Below are 18,354 nucleotides of genomic sequence, written 5' to 3' on the forward strand. Positions count from 1 at the left end.
GTTCCAGGTCCTTATTTCGGTACTTAGAAAACAGGATCACCAATGACATTCAGCACCCACTTTTCCTAAATGTGTAGTTTGCTTTGTGTTCACTTGGGTGGGAGGTCAGTATATCAGTATATCTTTTTTCACGATTTCCCCATTTTTTTCTCAACAGTCAAACTTGCAGATGATCAGCCAGCCACCAGGGGTCACTAGTGCGCATTGAGGAGCCTCCAAGCCCGGCTGACTGAAGCGGGGCCAGCCCGGCTGACCACGGTGGGCATCGGGAGGGTCCGGTTCTGACCCATCATGTCTGCACGGCCCTGAGTGTGACGCAGCACTGGTGAGTGTGCGTGAGTGTGCGTGTGTGTGTGTGTGTGTGTGTGGTGTGTGTGGTGTGTGGTGTGTGAGTGTGCGTGTGTGTGGTGTGTGGTGTGTGAGTGTGCGTGTGTATATATGCGTGTGTATATATGTGTGTGCATGTGTGTGTGTGCGTGCATGTGCGTGCGTGCGTGTGTGTGTGAGTGAGTGAATATGTGTGTGTGTGTGTGTGTGTGTGTGTATGTGTGAGTGTGAGTGTGTGTGTGTGCGAGTGTGCGTGTGTATATGTGTATGTATATGTGTATGTATGTGTGTGTGTGTGTGTGTGTGTGTGTATGAGTGTGAGTGAATGTGTGTGTGTGAGTGTGTCTGTGTGTGTGTCTGTGTGTGTGTCTGTGTGTGCGTGTCTGTGTGTGCGTGTGTGTGTCTGTGTGTGCGTGTGTGTGTCTGTGTGTGCGTGTCTGTGTGTGCGTGTGTGTGTGTGCCTGTGTGAGTGTATGTGTGTGTGAGTGTGTATGTGTGTGTGTGTGTGTGCGTGTGTGCGTGTGTGCGTGCGTGCGTGCGTGTGTGTGTGTGCGGTGTCCTTGCTCAGACGCGCTCCGGTACCTTCTCTGTCAGGTCGGAGCGCTCCTGCAGCTTGTAGGTCTTGGAGAACAGCAGGCGCACAATCCACAGGATCAGGATCCCCTCCAGGATCAGGTGGTACGCAGGCGCCTGGCAGAGGAGAGGCATGGGGTTCAGGGTTCAGGGTTCAGGGTTCCCTGCTTCCTCACGCTCACTCATCCTCAAAGTTACCCGGATGCAAGATGGCCAAACCAGGGGAGTGTCCCAATACTCAAAACCAGTATGATGTAATACCTCACTCAGCCGTCATTAGCAGCTGCTCTGTGTGGTGGCTGGATTGTTGGCTGTGTTGCCGTTTTATCATTGTGTCTTTCCAGTGTTTTGTGCACTTTATTTGATGGTTTTATGTACACACATCACATCTCTAACAACAATTTATCAGAGGGGATGATAAACAGGAATATGAATATGAAGATTACTACATTACAGTACAGTTATTTAGCTGATGCTTTTATCCGAAGTGACTTACAGTTGATTACGCAAAGCAGCGGACAACCTCCCCTTGAGCAATGTGGGGTTAAGGGCCTTGCTCAAGAGCCCAAAAGCTGCAATTATCTTATTGTGGCTGAACTGGGGATTGAACCACCAACCTTTCAGGTCCCTTTTTATAGTGGACTGATTTACGAGTGAATTGGTCATGGTGCTTATGGCTAATTAGCTGATTGAGCCAGGGTAACTGGTGGCAGAAAGATCCTGCAGACACCAGCCCTCCAGGACTGGAGTTGCTACAACAGCTCAAAATCCCACCAGCAGAACAAGGACCTTCTTGAGGTACAAGCAGCAAGACAATCTCAACAGTTCGTGAAAATTGCATCCACATTTCTGCTATCTACAACTGCATTTTGACTAGTCGAAATGATAACTATGAATACATTCCAAATGGTCAGAATGATAATTTTCAGATGTATCTCATTAAGATCGGTCTCCTTTCATGATATACATAACTTCTTTGTAGACATCAAATTTGAGCTATCCCAACAGGACCCCGACATTGGAGTCATAACTCCAACTCTATCTACAATTCCATTTTGACTCGTAATATCTTAGTTTCAGATCTTTAATTGAAATTATGACTAGGCAGAACAAATGTGGAGAGATCTCGAATTTGTGTTACTGTTTTTGAGTTGAGGTAGTCATATATCTGGAATTTCGTTATTCAACAGAATTGAAACGATAGATATCTTTAATTGTAATGTGAATCCGGTCACGCTAATAAATGATAATTTATTGCCATAAACTGCACTGACGTTCACCTGGCTAGTAAACCAGCAACGTAACGTAACCCCCCCCCCCCCCAGGGTAAACGGACCATTCAACGCGGGGCAGATTTACTTAAGTCTCGTCTACTTTAGCAGCTACCTACCTACCAAAGTAATAAAACTGGCTATTCCAAACTGAACCAAGCAATCGCCAAACTTTACCGCCGTAACCAGTCATGGCACGCCATATAGTCCGGCATATTTACCTAGTTTACGTTAGATACAAATACAAACACTTTCAGGGTAGAGGTAAATTCAGGTGCTAGCTAGTATGCTAAAATCAACTTGATTTATTTTCTGAACAGATAACGTTTCTACGCAGAACAAGCTAGCTTCCTGTTTACTTAAAAGACCACATTGCTCGATTAACGCACGGTTTTAAGCCCGTCTATTCCGTTACATTGAAAGGCCATTGGTTCTTTCGGTGTCAATCTTGTCCAGCATGACTTCCTGATTGACAGCACGAGTTTCGCAAATTAACTGGGAGTTTTGTTGTCCTTCCTCTGCTTTTTGTCAAAACATATCCGCATAATAAATCAATAATAAATCAACCAACTTTATTTAACGGGATAAGCGCAACTGACCTCATTTTCTAATGCGAGAAACAGCAATAGATAGTATATTTACCTCGTAGAAAGCCTGTACCATCTCAACTAACACCCACTGTTGCCCGGACGCCATCTTGATTAGATGACCATGTGATCATGCACCTAACGTCACCCCTTCTGAATGAAACGCTACGACGCATGCTCCGTGAGGAGGCGAGTTGTGGGTCGGGTGCGTTCATAATTTAAGGCGTCTACATTTTCGCATTTTCCCTATGTGGTCCGTCAACGATGCATGCACGCGCCCACAGTATAGTGAAAACAGTACGGGAGTTGACGATGGGGAATGGTGAAGAATATTTTACGATTGGTTATAACACCACAGGCATCTGGTTGTAGTCGTGGTTGTAACACGAAATTCACCTTTGTGCATTTTTCAACTATTTATTTTAAATTACTTTAAGTTCAAAATCGAGTGCCCACAAGTGCCCTTACAAAAAAAGTTAATAAAAGTTTATAAAAGTGTATACAAGTACACTTTTCCTAAACTAAATCCCAGGTAGTGTATCTAAAGTGCACGTTCAATGTGTGAACTGAAGGCATGGTTTATAATACTTACAGTTTACCCATTTAGGTTACAAAGTATAGATGTAGTTAATAAATGGTTGCCTATACTTAAAGTATATGTATGTGACTCAAAAAATTGATTATTTGGGAACATGGAAACTCGCCCTCCCGTAGTTCATACAGGTACCGTTTTTGCGGCCAGCTCACGTTCCTGTTGGGGTAACATGACACGCTATTTAGCGTTATTTAGGTGATTAACGCTCACGATTCCTCCCCATCAAGTGTAAAAGGTGCAGCAATGTTCTTTCAGGTAGATGATTCTGACTCCCAGCAAACGCTTCGCTTGCTGTAACTTTATAAACTAAAGCATTCGAGAGAATCGCAGGAGTAACCTCAGAAAAGGCCATACCTTTCTTCTGTGACACCTAGAGACACGAGTCAGATTTCAGCTGCACTGAAGAATCCTTTCTGAAGAAATTGCTCCTTTCCCCCCTAGTCAGTCTAGCCCCTTTTTCCTAGAAAAGAAATATGAACACTTTGAACTAGTCGCTGATGGAGTCATTATGGAGTCATTATGGAGCCTCTGGTTTGGGGAAATGCTGAGATAATTATTTATCCCACTTTCTCCGACTTCATTCGGACTTTCAGTCTTAATGTGCACAACGTGTGCACTCTTTATTAGGAACAGCAGGGTTTTTTTTCCAAAAGGGGTTTGATGTCCAAAGACATTTTTTATGAACACACTTTAGATTAGAAACACACATTCTGTCATGCGTTTAAAATGGAGACGAGAAATATTTGTGAGCTTCCTCTTTCCGTTAAATCATAATGAATCTGTCAGAGCTGTGGTTGAGAGAATCGGGTTTGCATACTGCCGCCAGAAGCTGAAGCAGTCGGTCCAGGTTTCGCTGCAGACAGCTTTTAAAAACGGACTGATTTCCCCACAGATCCAGACGATTTGGAATTATTTTAATGTTGAGTCAACAGAATGTAGAGAAAAGCTTTCCCACAAAAGTTTCACTGGAGACCAATGCATGATCAACCTACCTTAAATGTGCTTATCTGCCTCATTGTGAACACACATCAGAAGTATCATGGAGTAAAAGCATCAAATGGAATCTGAAATATAGCTGGGCTCAGTTCAGCAATGGCAATCTTTGTTTCTGAAGTCCAATGAGCTTTCAGGCTCAGGGAAGGGAAAAAAACAACAAAGATGCTCATGTTGCAGTTTGAGTTTGAATCATCAAGCAGAATTTCATTCAGGCCCTTGAAAACGTGAAACTAAATGTCTTTTCACCACACTGATATCCTGGCTAAAAGTGTATCCTGGGACCTTGAATTCTGTTGTGCATTGTGCAGTGTAATTCCTTAGTTGTGTTCCCTTAACCTTTCACAAGAAAAGCCACAAAATTACCCAAAAATCCGTTTAACCGACTTTATTTTGGCTGGTTAAAGGCAGACTATGCAGAATGTCTCACTCCTGTGCACACAGCTATCTAATATTGGCTGGTTAGCTACCAGGGCTAATCTCGCAAAACCAGCTCACCACTGTAGTAGCCAATCCTTTCCTCTTTTGGATTGCCACATTGCCGCTGATACAAAAAATTACAAACAAAATTAAAATTATGTTCAGGTTGTTTTAATGGTGCCATGAAAATGTTCTCATGGAAATGCCACAATGATTTTTACTTTATAGAAAAATAAATCGTATTTAATAGTACTTAATAACAGTAATATCCAAACAAACGAAAAAGAGAAATAAACAAAGAAAATGAATACATTAAATACCATTACCACTGAGTTGAATTCCCGCGAATACAAGGATGGCCACTAGGTGGGAGTGTTGCATCTCACATCACATCTCAGTTGACCAATATTATCATTTTCACATTTTTTCTCAACAATCGCTAATTCTGTGCGAGTAGCCGGTTATGACTCGTGGACCAAAACCCCCCACATACCTGCCAACAAAGCGCACGTCTGTGTAGCGCCGGTTTCTGCATTTAGACCTTTGATAACCATCAGAATACCGACGTGTTCCCAAAGCGATTCGGTGTCAGTATTTCGCCCCTCCGCGACTGCTTAACCAGGGGCAACAGGAAACCTTTCTCCATAAAATTCGACCGAGTGTAGTCACGCTCCAGCGAAGTCGTAAAGCCATTGCCGAATACAGGTCAGGTAAGTTCGCGTTTCATTGGAACTGCACTTAAGAGTAACGACGTTAGTCGTGTAGCCAAATTATCATTCTCGAGCCTGCATTCAAGGTGGGTGGTTTCCAAGCGCTCCATTCAAGAATGGTCTCTTCTCTCACCAATGATATCGAGTGTCCAGGTAGCGGGACTTTCACATGATGTGACGTGTTTCATAGCGTACAGCGACGAGAAAACGTCAGTAATAGCCAGATTAAAAAAACAAGCCTTAAAGCAGGATTGTCAAACTCCAGTCCTGGACGGCCACAGTCTGCTGTTTTTCGTGATCTCCCTTCAATCATCAGTCAGTTTAGGCCTTGGAAACATGGTTTGCTGCCCCTTTCGTCAATCACTAACGTAAATTAAGCACTTAAGTGCAGGGACACATCAAAACCAGTGGACATATTTGCCCTCCGGGATTTGAGTTTGAGATCCCTGCTTTAAAGAGATTTAACAAGCACACAAGGGTAATGCATATCCTCTCTGTGTAAACGGCTGTTTTTATTCCCAAAGGAGCAGTTTAAACACTCCGGGGGAAACGCTGAGTAATGTCTTGTGATTAATTGACATCCTAAATGGCTTCTGCGTGTCCAGACTGCGTGTCCAGACTGCACACATCCGTCACACATTAGCAGTGATTTGTGTTGACCGGATGCTGCAGAACAGTGGTCACAAACTCAGTATCATGGTCACTTGGTAAATCATGGGAGCTGGTTTGATTTTGGATGGATCCTTCCTTTGTGTAGCCTGAGAGATGGTGCCTCCTTCACCCTTAAACATGCATGATCACAAATAGAGGGGCAGGCTGTAGCCTAGTGGCTAAGGAATTTGTGGTTTTATTGTTTTTTTCAGAAATCTTTACAGTTTAAAAACATTTTCTTATTTTAAAACACAGTCAATAACTCAAAATAATTATTTTAACAAACAGAAACACTATTACTACACTTAAACTAAAGAACAAAGACATAATTTAAATGAAACCAAACTTTAAGAAAAAGTGTTGACACAAATGATTATAACAAAAAAAACTACTAAACTTTACCAAACTTTAGAAAGATCAACACAAAATACAAAGCAACAAAGGGTGATTTAAGAAATCCCATACGGGCATAAGTGTAAAGAAAAGGAGAAGTCCATTTTGCTCGGGTTTGCTGTCCCGAGAGGCTTCTGTGTCCCTTGGGGGGTGGACTATATGATGAACTCCTTCCAATGATCCACCCCCCACTTCTCTCTAGCCAGGTTTTTGTTTTGGTGCATGTCCATGATAATGCCGTCCTGGAGGAGGGTTTGAATCCTCCTCTGGAGAGTGACCTGGTCTGGCTAAGGAATATGACTGGGACCCAGAAGGTTGGTGGTTCAAGCCCCGGTGTAGCCACAATAACATCACTGCAGCTGTTGGGGTCTTGAGCCATAACCCCACGTTGCTCCAGGGGGGATTGTCCCCTGCTTCGTCTAATGAACTGTAAATCGCTTTGGATAAAAGCATCAGCTAAATAACAAATTATTCGGACAAATACCTTATTAACTGAACATTCTAATCTTGATATAACAATCGCTGCTGGTAACTGAAATCAAATTATTTTTTCCCAGAATCCCTTCTCTTCACAGAGCTGGGTAATTAAATTGTGAGTTGGCAGACAACCCAAAGCCCTGCTTTTTACTCAGCGGAGGCAGTGCCCGTAAATTACCTCACCGCCCTCAGCCGTTTAACTTCCTCTCTCAATGAAATGTCAGCAGCGTTATATATCTTGGGTAAGCCATTAGTAAAATGACTCAGATCAGACTCAACAAACTGCAGTATCCATGTGCAGTCCCATTGTTCTAAGATGGTCAGCATGCATTGTTTTCGGGAGGGTCACTGTTTTTCCCAAACTTGGTTTCTTCCCTGCATTCCAGTCAGCCCCCAGTAGAGCCTTCTTTGACCGGTTGACTGCAGTATACCTCGTCAGTCATCCAGGTTAGTACGTCCAGGTTAATGTTTCCTCTTAACAGTGACCGACAGCAGCTCTCACACGCGCTGTTCAGAGTGGGCATCAGAAGCAGGCGTACCATAGTTTTATTTTCCTCTTAATTGTATTTTTTGTGGATGAATTGTGCAGAACAGATTGAATCTGGCACTGGTGCACTCGGTGAGTCAGACCTGTGTTTGTCTGACATTCCCCTCTGTGCTTTCACCAGTGGCACATTTAACCATGAAATGGACGATTACCCTGGCGATGGTGCCGATCCATGGCCTGTGGCTATCCCAGAGTGGACATCGATTGTACTGCAAGTTCAGATCCCTGTGAGTCAGGGAGAAATGGGTCACATTACATTTACATCTGTCCGGATGGTGTGAGCTTTCTTCATAGTTTGCGGTTTTTTCACCATGTCATGCAGGCAGCATACAGGCTCATTACAGAACTGAGTCTCGTGTCTTTGTCTGCGCCACCCTGACGATTCCACACCACCAGGTGGCGTGAGAGTGAGCTTTCACAATTTCCAAAAACACTTTTTTCCTCTGCGCTGCTTTAAGGAGCAGAGTTTGAAAGTGACTCATCAGGCGAATGGAGGTGGCGACCCCTGACCCCAGGAAGGAAGGAAGCTTCACTTGGTATCCTATGCTCCATGAGGTGATATCTCTCACACCACCTGTAGGCCTCATCACTGTGTCACACACAGGTACTGAATACAGGTAACACTCACACAACCTGTAGGCCTTATCACTGTGTAACACACAGGTACTGAATACAGGTAACATCACACAACCTGTGGGCCTCATCACTGTCACACACAGGTACTGAATACAGGTAACATTACTCCCTGGGAGCTCCGACACACACCTGTTGTGTAAAACAGACAATGTTTAGATTTGAGATCATTTCAAACTCATAGATTTTATGTGGGTTCCATTTGAAATGAAACCTGATGAGGTGCGTGCAGGAGATCGCGTGTTGCATGTGCGAGATCGCGTGTTGCGTGTGCGAGATCGCGTGTTGCGTGTGCGAGATCGCGTGTTGCGTGTGCGAGATCGCGTGTTGCGTGTGCGAGATCGCGTGTTGCGTGTGCGAGATCGCGTGTTGGGAGCTCAAACATATTCAGATAGAGTTATAAATAATACGTAGGTTTGCTCTCTGAGCATTAAATGCTTTCCTTTTTAGAGAAGAATTAGACCTGTTCCCCAAATCACGGTTCTCAAGGCCTGAGAACTCCTGGTTTTCCACTCTCTCTTTACCTGGGAGTCCGGTGTGAAGAGTCTGGCCAGTCAGTAGCACAAACTGCCCCATTAATTACCTGGGAGGAGAGAAAACCAGGGCCGTGTTTGACCCTCCCTGGATTAGATGCGCAGTGGGACTGTGCTGTTTGACCCTCCCTGGATGAGATGTGCAGTGGGACTGTGCTGTTTGACCCTCCCTGGATGAGATGTGCAGTGGGACTGTGCTGTTTGACCCTCCCTGGATGAGATCTGCGGTGGGACTGTGCTGTTTGACCCTCCCTGGATGAGATGTGCAGTGGGACTGTGCTGTTTGACCCTCCCTGGATTAGATCTGCAGTGGGACTGTGCTGTTTGACCCTCCCTGGATGAGATCTGCGGTGGGACTGTGCTGTTTGACCCTCCCTGGATGAGATGTGCAGTGGGACTGTGCTGTTTGACCCTCCCTGGATTAGATGTGCAGTGGGACTGTGCTGTTTGACCCTCCCTGGATGAGATCTGCGGTGGGACTGTGCTGTTTGACCCTCCCTGGATTAGATCTGCGGTGGGACTGTGCTGTTTGACCCTCCCTGGATTAGATGCGCAGTGGGACTGTGCTGTCAGCAGATGTTTCAGAAAGTGGCTTTAACTCGGAGCACATGCCCTTCAATGAGCTGCACTTAATGCCCCAAATCCTCCCCCTGCACACAGGACTCAGCACACTGATTACTCCTCAATACTTCTGCCTGTCAGAGAGCGAAGCAGAGAGAAGTTGTGCCTCTATTTGAGACTGAAGTTATATTTGTGTACATGAGAAACACAGAAATGTGAAATTTTGTAGGTACAAAATGCAAGTACAAGAGAAGTCTAATAGCCCCGACCATTGAAACTGAAAAATTCCAACTTGACACAAGGCACAAGACCAAGTACACCTTCTGAACTGTAATATCGTGCAAGAATATATTTTTCAATCACCTATGTTAGTTTGGTTGCCTGTCACCTTTTGACCTGTTACTTCCCATGGTTATGAAGCCGAGAGGAGGAGAGGAAACAGGGAATGGAGGAGAGGAGGAGAGGACAGAGGGAATGGAGGAGGGGAGGAGAGGATGGGCTCACAGTGTCTACAGAAACACACCTGTTGTTCACTCATGTTCCCATGTACCAAACACCCAGAATCCCCCACAGGGACTCTGAAATCAGAATGTGAATGACACGTGATTGCATCAGCGCTTACTTACACTGTGTTAAAGCAGGCATTCAGAGGGCCACAGAAATCACAATTTTTGTGATTTCCTTTCAATCAGCAGCCAGTACAGGTCTTGGAGACAAACATTAGTCATGAGTCATAAAAATCACTTCAGAACACCTGGGGCATTGTCCATCCTGTTGCTAGGCAACACTAGCATTCTCTCACCACACAGGCTAACTGACAGATGTTTTTCCACAAACACCACAAAACACACAGAACTGGGCCGTAACAGAGAGGTACTGACCATGCTCTCCTGAGACCTGTGGTGATCTTGTGGTACATCCCTGCCAGGAATGTCGAAAGACGTCACTCATTACGAACTCACAAAGGTTCCGTTTTGTCCGTGTTGTCATGATCTAGCCTCCTCGTCACATCGAATTTGATCATTCCACCGTTTATCTTAAGCTATCCGTGAATGCGGTGTCTGTTAGCGCATGTTGTAAATTAATATCTGACCCGTCGGACGACTCGGTCAGTGTGTCATGTGGATATTACCAAACCCCCGGGCCGAAACCCCATAATCTCCGCTCACAGAGACAGGATGCGCTCATTCAGCGGATTACAGCCTCCGGCTCGCGCACTGCGCGCCATCTGGAAACAAAAACCGTTATTCTTACTAAACCCCGGATGGTACTTAGCTGCGGTTTGTGCTCACGAACCGGGGAAAAGACGGAATAAATTACGTTTTAAAAGGAGATTGAGCTTTATGGTGGTTCCACTTCCGCTTGTTCCTACGGATACCAGTGAAGTGCGGTAACTGCTTCTGATCTGAGATTACAATGGGGAAACATTTTTATTTTTTAAAATCAGACATGTTCGACAAGTTGTACAAACAGTACATTTGGACATTTGTGGGTGTGGGGGCGAGATTGTCTTGGTAGGTAAGAGCAGTAGCCTGGCAGTAAGAGGGTTGCCAGTTTGATCTCCAGATAGCCAAAACTGCATGTCTTTGGACTGTGGAAGGAAACCCACACAGACACGGGGCAAACATGCAAACTCCACACAGACACGGGGCAAACATGCAAACTCCACACAGACACGGGGAAAACATGCAAACTCCACACAGAAAGGCCCTGGCTGGGATTCGAAGTCAGGCCCTTCTTGCTGTGAGGTGACAGTGCTGTAAATATGAACATTATACATCATAAACAGCTGGATTAACACTGCAGTACGGCGGTCTTTGATGCAGCGTGAGTGGTGACAGGAGGTCACAGTGGGAGGATCGTAAAACTCGTGGAGTGAGAATGCGACTGGCCCGTCATACCACAGATTCTTTACAATCTCCAGATACCCCACTCCACCCTGCCTCCACCGCCCCATCCGCACAGCAGCGACGCAAAGCTGCAATCTCCCATTCCACCCCCTGAAGCGATAATGTCCCAGCATGCAACACTCAGAACACCACGCTTACGGCTGCACGAGACCGTTCACACGCTGAAGCCGTATCGTTCCATGTTCTGTGCAATCATCCTCTCCCCACTGGCCTCGGTTTTGGAAATGTCCTTCTGGTAACAGCGGGGGTGTCAAACTGAAATCCCAGGAGTGCCGCAGTGTCTGCAGGTTTCTGTGGTTTCCTTTCTGCCAGCTGCCAGGTAAGGCCTTGAGAACACGGTGTGAGGATTCTTTAGCCAATCAATGACTTCAATGAACCACTAGTGCAGAGATCCTGAAAAACCAGAATAAACTGCAGCCCTCCAGGACTGGAGTTCAACCTGCAGCACCCCCTTCAGGACTGGAGTTAAACCTGCAGACACTGCGGCCCTCCAGGACTGGAGTTAAACCTGCAGACACTGCGGCCCTCCAGGACTGGAGTTAAACCTGCAGACACTGCGGCCCTCCAGGACTGGAGTTAAACCTGCAGACACTGCGGCCCTCCAGAACTGGAGTTAAACCTGCAGACGCTGCGGCCCTCCAGGACTGGAGTTCAACCTGCAGCACCCCCTTCAGGACTGGAGTTAAACCTGCAGACACTGCGGCCCTCCAGGACTGGAGTTAAACCTGCAGACACTGCAGCCCTCCAGGACTGGAGCTAAACCTGCAGACACTGAGGCCCTCCAGGACTGGAGTTCAACCTGCAGCACCCCCTTCAGGACTGGAGTTAAACCTGCAGACACTGCGGCCCTCCAGGACTGGAGTTAAACCTGCAGACACTGCGGCCCTCCAGGACTGGAGTTAAACCTGCAGACACTGCAGCCCTCCAGGATTGGAGTTAAAAACCTGCATACACTGCGACCCTCCAGGACTGGAGTTAAACCTGCAGACACTGCGGCCCTCCAGGACTGGAGTTAAACCTGCAGACACTGCGGCCCTCCAGGACTGGAGTTAAACCTGCAGACACTGCAGCCCTCCAGGACTGGAGTTAAACCTGCAGACACTGCAGCCCTCCAGGACTGGAGTTAAACCTGCAGACACTGCGGCCCTCCAGGACTGGAGTTAAACCTGCAGACACTGCGGCCCTCCAGGACTGGAGTTAAACCTGCAGACACTGCGGCCCTCCAGGACTGGAGTTAAACCTGCAGACACTGCGGCCCTCCAGGACTGGAGTTTGACTCCTGCGGTTGGTTAATGGTCAGACTTTCCTGTTTTCCGATCACTTCCGATCACTTGAAACAACGCTCACAACCCCAGAATTATCTCCATGAAAAATCAGAGGACACAGACACAGACTCACTTAACATGGAAAAAATATTTATTTTAACAGAAGAGTTTTGGGACTCTACAAGCCAACACTGGATGTGAATGAAAGGATGATAGTGTAAAAAAAAAAAGTAGATATGCAAAACAACAATACCCAAAATATATATATGTACCAAGGAGGGTGAATTCCCTGATGTTGAAATCCATTAGTGGCGGGATATGGCTGAGTGATCATTACAGATTAACATCGCTGGCCGAAGCCACCTGGTCTCATTATCCATCGTCAACTAACTTGTGCTTTTTTTCCTCTCGCTTCGCGGAACATTATAATTCTTATAACGCCCATTTTCTCTCTGTCGGAAAATCCAATTGATGCAAAACAGTCATTAAAAAACTTGAACATCAACAAAGAAAATTAATAAAAAAAAACAGCTCAAACTGTGGCACACAACACAGTATTTACACAGAGCACTGAACGCAGAGGGACAGGCTATGGAGGGCTCACACAGACCGAGTGGTGGCTAGGCCAGGTTCAGCAGAGGTTTTGGACTCTCTTCGATCTCATATTGGGAAGAGTTGGCGGGTCAGGTAGCCAAGGCCTCCACAGAACCAGCCAGGAAATGTCAAGATGTGGCAACAGAGCAGAAGCAAAGGATTGTGGGAGACCAAACTACGAAAAGGAAACCTTTGGAGGCGGCCATCTTGTTTTTGCGTAGGCTAACCTACGATTCGTTTCAAGCATTGTTTTTACAGCTGAAATTGTTCTTCAAATAGACTGTGTACATAGTACCATGAACAGCAAAATACATTTACAATTTCTTTACAGCTTGTTAAAAGGTATTTTCTTTTAAAATAATCTACCTAAACCATCTAATAGTAGACGTTTTCATTTGATATAGCTTTTGTTTTCTCGGTACACATTTACTTTTAATATTAGAAAACAGTGCAATATTACATCATGTACACATTGTATTTTATATCAGTGAAAATATGCCTTTAACCTGAGCAAAGTGTTCTTTTAGCAAAACAGAACCGTAGGAAATCACCCTGTCTGTCATGGTGGTGTCACCACGGCAACCCAAGCAGGCTGCCACAAGGATATTTCACACACAAAAGATGACTTTGCTTTGAGAGGCTAATCTTAAAATGTGCAATGTTTAAAAATCCGGCCCCAAGGCCAGGGCTCCTCGAAAGAGGACTGCAGGTTTTGGATTTGCATCTTATTGTAGATATCAATCAAAATCAGATAAATCGATAGATTGTTTTTCTTCCCCGCCACACCAAGTACCGAGTGACTACCACACGACCACATTTCTGTTACAGGTCACTGCACAGGGAACGCACTACAACCCGGCCTTCATGAAATCAGTCGACAGAAATCAACGGACAGCAGAGCAAGGAGTGAAATGCCAGTCATGCCATTTCAACATCAGTTATTTTCTGAGTAATTATCATGAGGAAAACAAATATTATGAGAACTGGAACAACGTAAGCAGCAAAGTATCAATCACATTTTCCTACTGAGTACTATTTACTTACAAATCTAAGTGTACCTACTGTCAATCAAAAAAGAAATATGGAGAAAATCTGTGTTGCTATTTGGCACCACTAGGCTGGAGCAAGCCACTTTACCCAAACGAGCGGCCAACCTCAAAACTGACCGCAAACAAACACGTCTTTCGCAAATGAAAAAAAAAAAATGTTTGTACTTGTAGGTTCCAGACCTTCAGCATGAATGATTTAAAAAAACAGAGACACCTGCTCAGGGCAGAAGAGCGTTTACACTGGCACTGCAGGGCCAGGAGCGGGCAGGACTTCCGTGAGTCAGGGAGGAGGTGAGGGCGGAACGTCGGAACTCCGAAAGCGGGGCGCTGCATCTCCGGAGAGGGAGGCCTTCTTCCGGAAGTTTGCATGAAGAGTGGTCACCAGGAGTGTGTGTGTGTGTGTGTGTGTGTGTGTGTGTGTGTGTGTGTGTGTGTGTGTGTGTATGTGTGTACTGTATGTGTGTGTTTGTTTATGTGCACTTGTAAGTCGCTTTGGATTAAAAGCGTCTGCCAAATGACTAAAATGTAAAATGTAAATGAGTGTGTGTGTGTGTGTGTGTGTGTGTGTGTTTGGTGTGGGGGCTGAATCACCCTCGGTTCACGGTGATGGAAGGCAGTCAGGGGGGGCGATGAGGAGACACACATTTGAAGGGATCTGGAATCAGACAAAAAAAGAATAAAATACAAATAATTTATCTTATATGGATCACAGGTGTAAGGTGGGAATTTCACACACGTTTACCGCTAAAATTCACCGCAGATGCCTCATATTCGCCCCTCACACTTACCGCTAACATTCACCCTGCATGCCTCACACTTACCGCTAATTCTCTGAGGGGGTTATCCAGCCTTTGTGTCGACCAGCTGCAACTGCATGTTCACAGGCATGGGGTCCCCTCCATACCCCCCCTTCGACTGCATCTGGTTCTGAATCGAGTTCACCTGAAACAGGACACACAGCGGACCTGGCTCACATATCGTATGGGTTTAAAATAACGAGAATGAACAATTACAACTGGATTTAAGTTTCAGAAGAAAATGTGAATCTGCATGTGATTGCACTATTCACTGTATAAAGTGATGAGCATTGGTCTGGTATTCATGTATTGCCATGCATGGTACTATATGATAAGGTACAAATCAGGTATTGCCCAGAGAACTAAAAATGATGACCATACATGGCAAGGTAAAAGTGACCTTGGTGTAAGTATGGTCAGGGCTACTTTAGTTGGAAAGCTATAACATGGGTAAGATAAATCAGGTAAATGTAACAGGTAAATGTAAACTGGGTGTATTGACTACATATAAATCTACTCTTATTATTACATCATTAGCTATTGATGAAGCATTATATGCAGTGCATAATCATAACAGTTATACATTTTAATATGATTATTATAATTAAAAATGGACATCAAATTCATGCATTGTACATTTGTGGCTAATTGTTTCTTTTCTGTTTCGTATTATTGTACTTTTAATTTGAAATTAACATTTGAGTACATGAAAAAGGCAGATTAGACATAAAAACACAGTGAAATAACGATTTCCAAATTCCAGACAAAGCGAAAGGCCAATTATCAAGGAACTAATACTGTGACGATCTGTGACATGTAGCAAAGCATGTTTGTGGTCATTGGAGTATTTATGACATTCGGAACAATTATGCCTGTTTGTTGCGGTATTATTGTTAAATTCGTACTCTTAAGTGTTATTGTTATTATTAGTCTGCTTGGGAAGCTCAGTTCGCAAGCACAAAAAAGTTTTGTCGAGTGTGTCCTATTGGCTGAAATTTACTTGGATAAATCAGCCTGATTGGCCAAAAACATGGAAGACATGTTTCCTCAGGAAAAGAGGAAGAAGAAGTAGAAGGAGGAAGAGGAGGATCCTGACATGCAATATGAGAGGTATACATGGTTGGCGACCTGACGCATTCAGATTAATGTCCTAATCCCACAATGCAGTGCGCCTGTGACTCACAGAGTTCATTCCGCTGAAGAGGTCGCCTGAGCCCACGTGAGCCGTGTGGACGAAGTTGGTGGGCTCTCCAATCATGCTGCGGTCAATCCGCCTGCGTCGCTTCTGCAGGGGAAGAGAGAGCAGGACCATACCGGAGTCACACGGGATGCAATATTGCCTGATAGAAATGCCTCCTATTGCTTCCCATAAATTCCTGATCTCATTTATCTACCATGTTCCATTATCATATAGCAGACGAGAGCTTACACACCTATTACCCAATGCCACTCTTCATTTATACAGACCGATGTTCAACTTCAGACATTAATGTTAAGTACCTGCATTTACATCAGTGCTGGCAGACCAGGCTGCAGAAACAATTTGGTTCATTAGGTAATTAAGAGGCACTTCAGATAATTAAAAATGAAAAGTGCATACGTCCATCGAAGTCTGGACGGTCGTGATTCATATCGACAGCACTGCTGGCTTGATATTTGCCAGGAGTTTTACTGCTGCTTTTGTTTTTGTCTCTCGACAGGTTACTCTCTCGGGTCTGAGTTCTTATCTTTGTACTTTAGTGCACTTTCCCCTGTTTATGGTCACGCACTCTACGGTCCGTCACTCTGGATGAGAGCGTCTGCTAAATGACTCATGTAATGTGACATTGGGACATGCTGTTGATCAGGCTGGTTATTGACACACGGCTGCTCGGGGCTGGCGTGGACCTGTAGGCCTTTTAACTGGACTGTATATCACTCACCAAAAAGTATACGATAACATCTACAACACAGCCCAGCAAAATGTTCTAGTCAGTGCAGAACGTTTGGGCAGAACCATTATCTAGCCCAGGAGGTTCCACCAGAACACAGCGGACTTAAGTTATGTCTGTGTGTGTGTGTGTGAGAGAGTGTGTGTGTGTGTGTGTGTGTGTGAGTGTGTGTGTGCGCGCGTGTGTGGGAGAGAGAGTGTGCGCGAGAGCACTGGGCTACGGAACTTGCACGTGGAGAAACCGAGCCTGGTAATAACATGTTTCCAGACGAGGAGGAAGTGTTGTCCTGCCGACCAATGTGGTTTTCTTCTGCTCGTCAGAACCAGGCGGGAGGCCACAGTGGGGGGAAAGCCCCGACCCAAAACCTAAAGCAGAACTACAATCTCCTGACCGTCACATCAAAGCGCTTCCTGCACTCCAGGGTTTAGGGTTACCTCCATAGGGAAGTGAAAGCGCTGAACAGACGCCAGTGCAAAACGTGATAAACATGTCTGCCTTCACAGTGCAAAACCAGCTCACACCCAGCGAGACCAGCTCACACCCAGTGAGACCAGCTCACACCCAGGGAGACCAGCTCACACCCAGCGAGACCAGCTCACACCCAGCGAGACCAGCTCAAACCCAGCGAGACCAGCTCAAACCCAGTGAGACCAGCTCAAACCCAGCGAGACCAGCTCACACCCAGTGAGACCAGCTCATACCCAGTGAGACCAGCTCACACCCAGCGAGACCAGCTCACACCCAGCGAGACCAGCTTATGACCAGCGTGACCAGCTCACACCCAACTAGACCAGCTCACACCCAGCGTGACCAGCTCACACCCAGCGAGACCAGTTTATGACCAGCTTTATCAGCTCAATTTTCAGGATGGAATATGTAGCTGGATTTTACATTCGGGAGGGCATGTTTATGTGGAAGGACTATGTGGGAAACAAGCTAAACGACACTAAAGCTAAAACAGTTACGACTACAAATAAAGCATCCTCACAGTCTGTGAGAATAAAATTCAGGGCAGTGTGTGAGAATGCAATACAATTACCCCCCAAAAAAACAACATTCTGTTAAGCTGGGTATTTGTTTGCCGTAAACTTGCGAACTGCCGGTCAACAAACACACGGCTTAACATATGAGCTTGAAGGTGGATTTAGCTTTTTAATCCTGTTTAGGGCTCAACATTTCAGAGATATAATTCACTGTACAGTGTAGTCTACTATGATTGCAGGATAAAATTTTATTGCAATGTTCTGCACATAGCCTAAGAAGTATGACTCTCTATGCAGCTAAACTGGCTAAACTCTGAGCGAAATTATTCTCTGTACCACAGTACTGCTGTGGTAACAGGCTACACTCAGATACAGGCTGATTCTCTGTACAGTACTGTGGTAACAGGCTACACTCAGATACAGGCTGATTCTCTGTACAGTACTGTGGTAACAGGCTACACTCAGATACAGGCTGATTCTCTGTACAGTGCTGTGGTAATGGGCTACACTCAGATACAGGCTGATTCTCTGTACAGTACTGTGGTAATGGGCTA

The 18,354-nt window shown here is 45.4% G+C and overlaps 2 protein-coding genes across 2 annotated transcripts in view; both read right to left on the bottom strand.

Moving 5' to 3' along the window:
• Window positions 1-2,940, bottom strand: part of sptlc1 (serine palmitoyltransferase, long chain base subunit 1) — a 20,331-nt gene extending 17,391 nt beyond the window's left edge. The window contains exons 1-2 of the mRNA XM_061263565.1: window positions 2,814-2,940; window positions 910-1,017 (exon numbers count right to left, since the gene is read on the bottom strand). Of these exons, the coding sequence (XP_061119549.1) occupies window positions 910-1,017; window positions 2,814-2,867 (162 nt within the window). The 5' untranslated portion in view covers window positions 2,868-2,940. The remainder of the gene's footprint in view (window positions 1-909; window positions 1,018-2,813) is intronic.
• A 9,639-nt stretch (window positions 2,941-12,579) lies between these two features.
• Window positions 12,580-18,354, bottom strand: part of cdc42se2 (CDC42 small effector 2) — a 32,172-nt gene continuing 26,397 nt past the window's right edge. Inside the window, exons 3-5 of the mRNA XM_061263364.1 lie at window positions 16,070-16,171; window positions 14,911-15,031; window positions 12,580-14,744 (exon numbers count right to left, since the gene is read on the bottom strand). Of these exons, the coding sequence (XP_061119348.1) occupies window positions 14,930-15,031; window positions 16,070-16,171 (204 nt within the window). The 3' untranslated portion in view covers window positions 12,580-14,744; window positions 14,911-14,929. The remainder of the gene's footprint in view (window positions 14,745-14,910; window positions 15,032-16,069; window positions 16,172-18,354) is intronic.

This window comes from Conger conger, chromosome 12 (genome assembly GCF_963514075.1).
Source record: "Conger conger chromosome 12, fConCon1.1, whole genome shotgun sequence".
NCBI classification, from domain to species: Eukaryota; Metazoa; Chordata; class Actinopteri; order Anguilliformes; family Congridae; genus Conger; species Conger conger.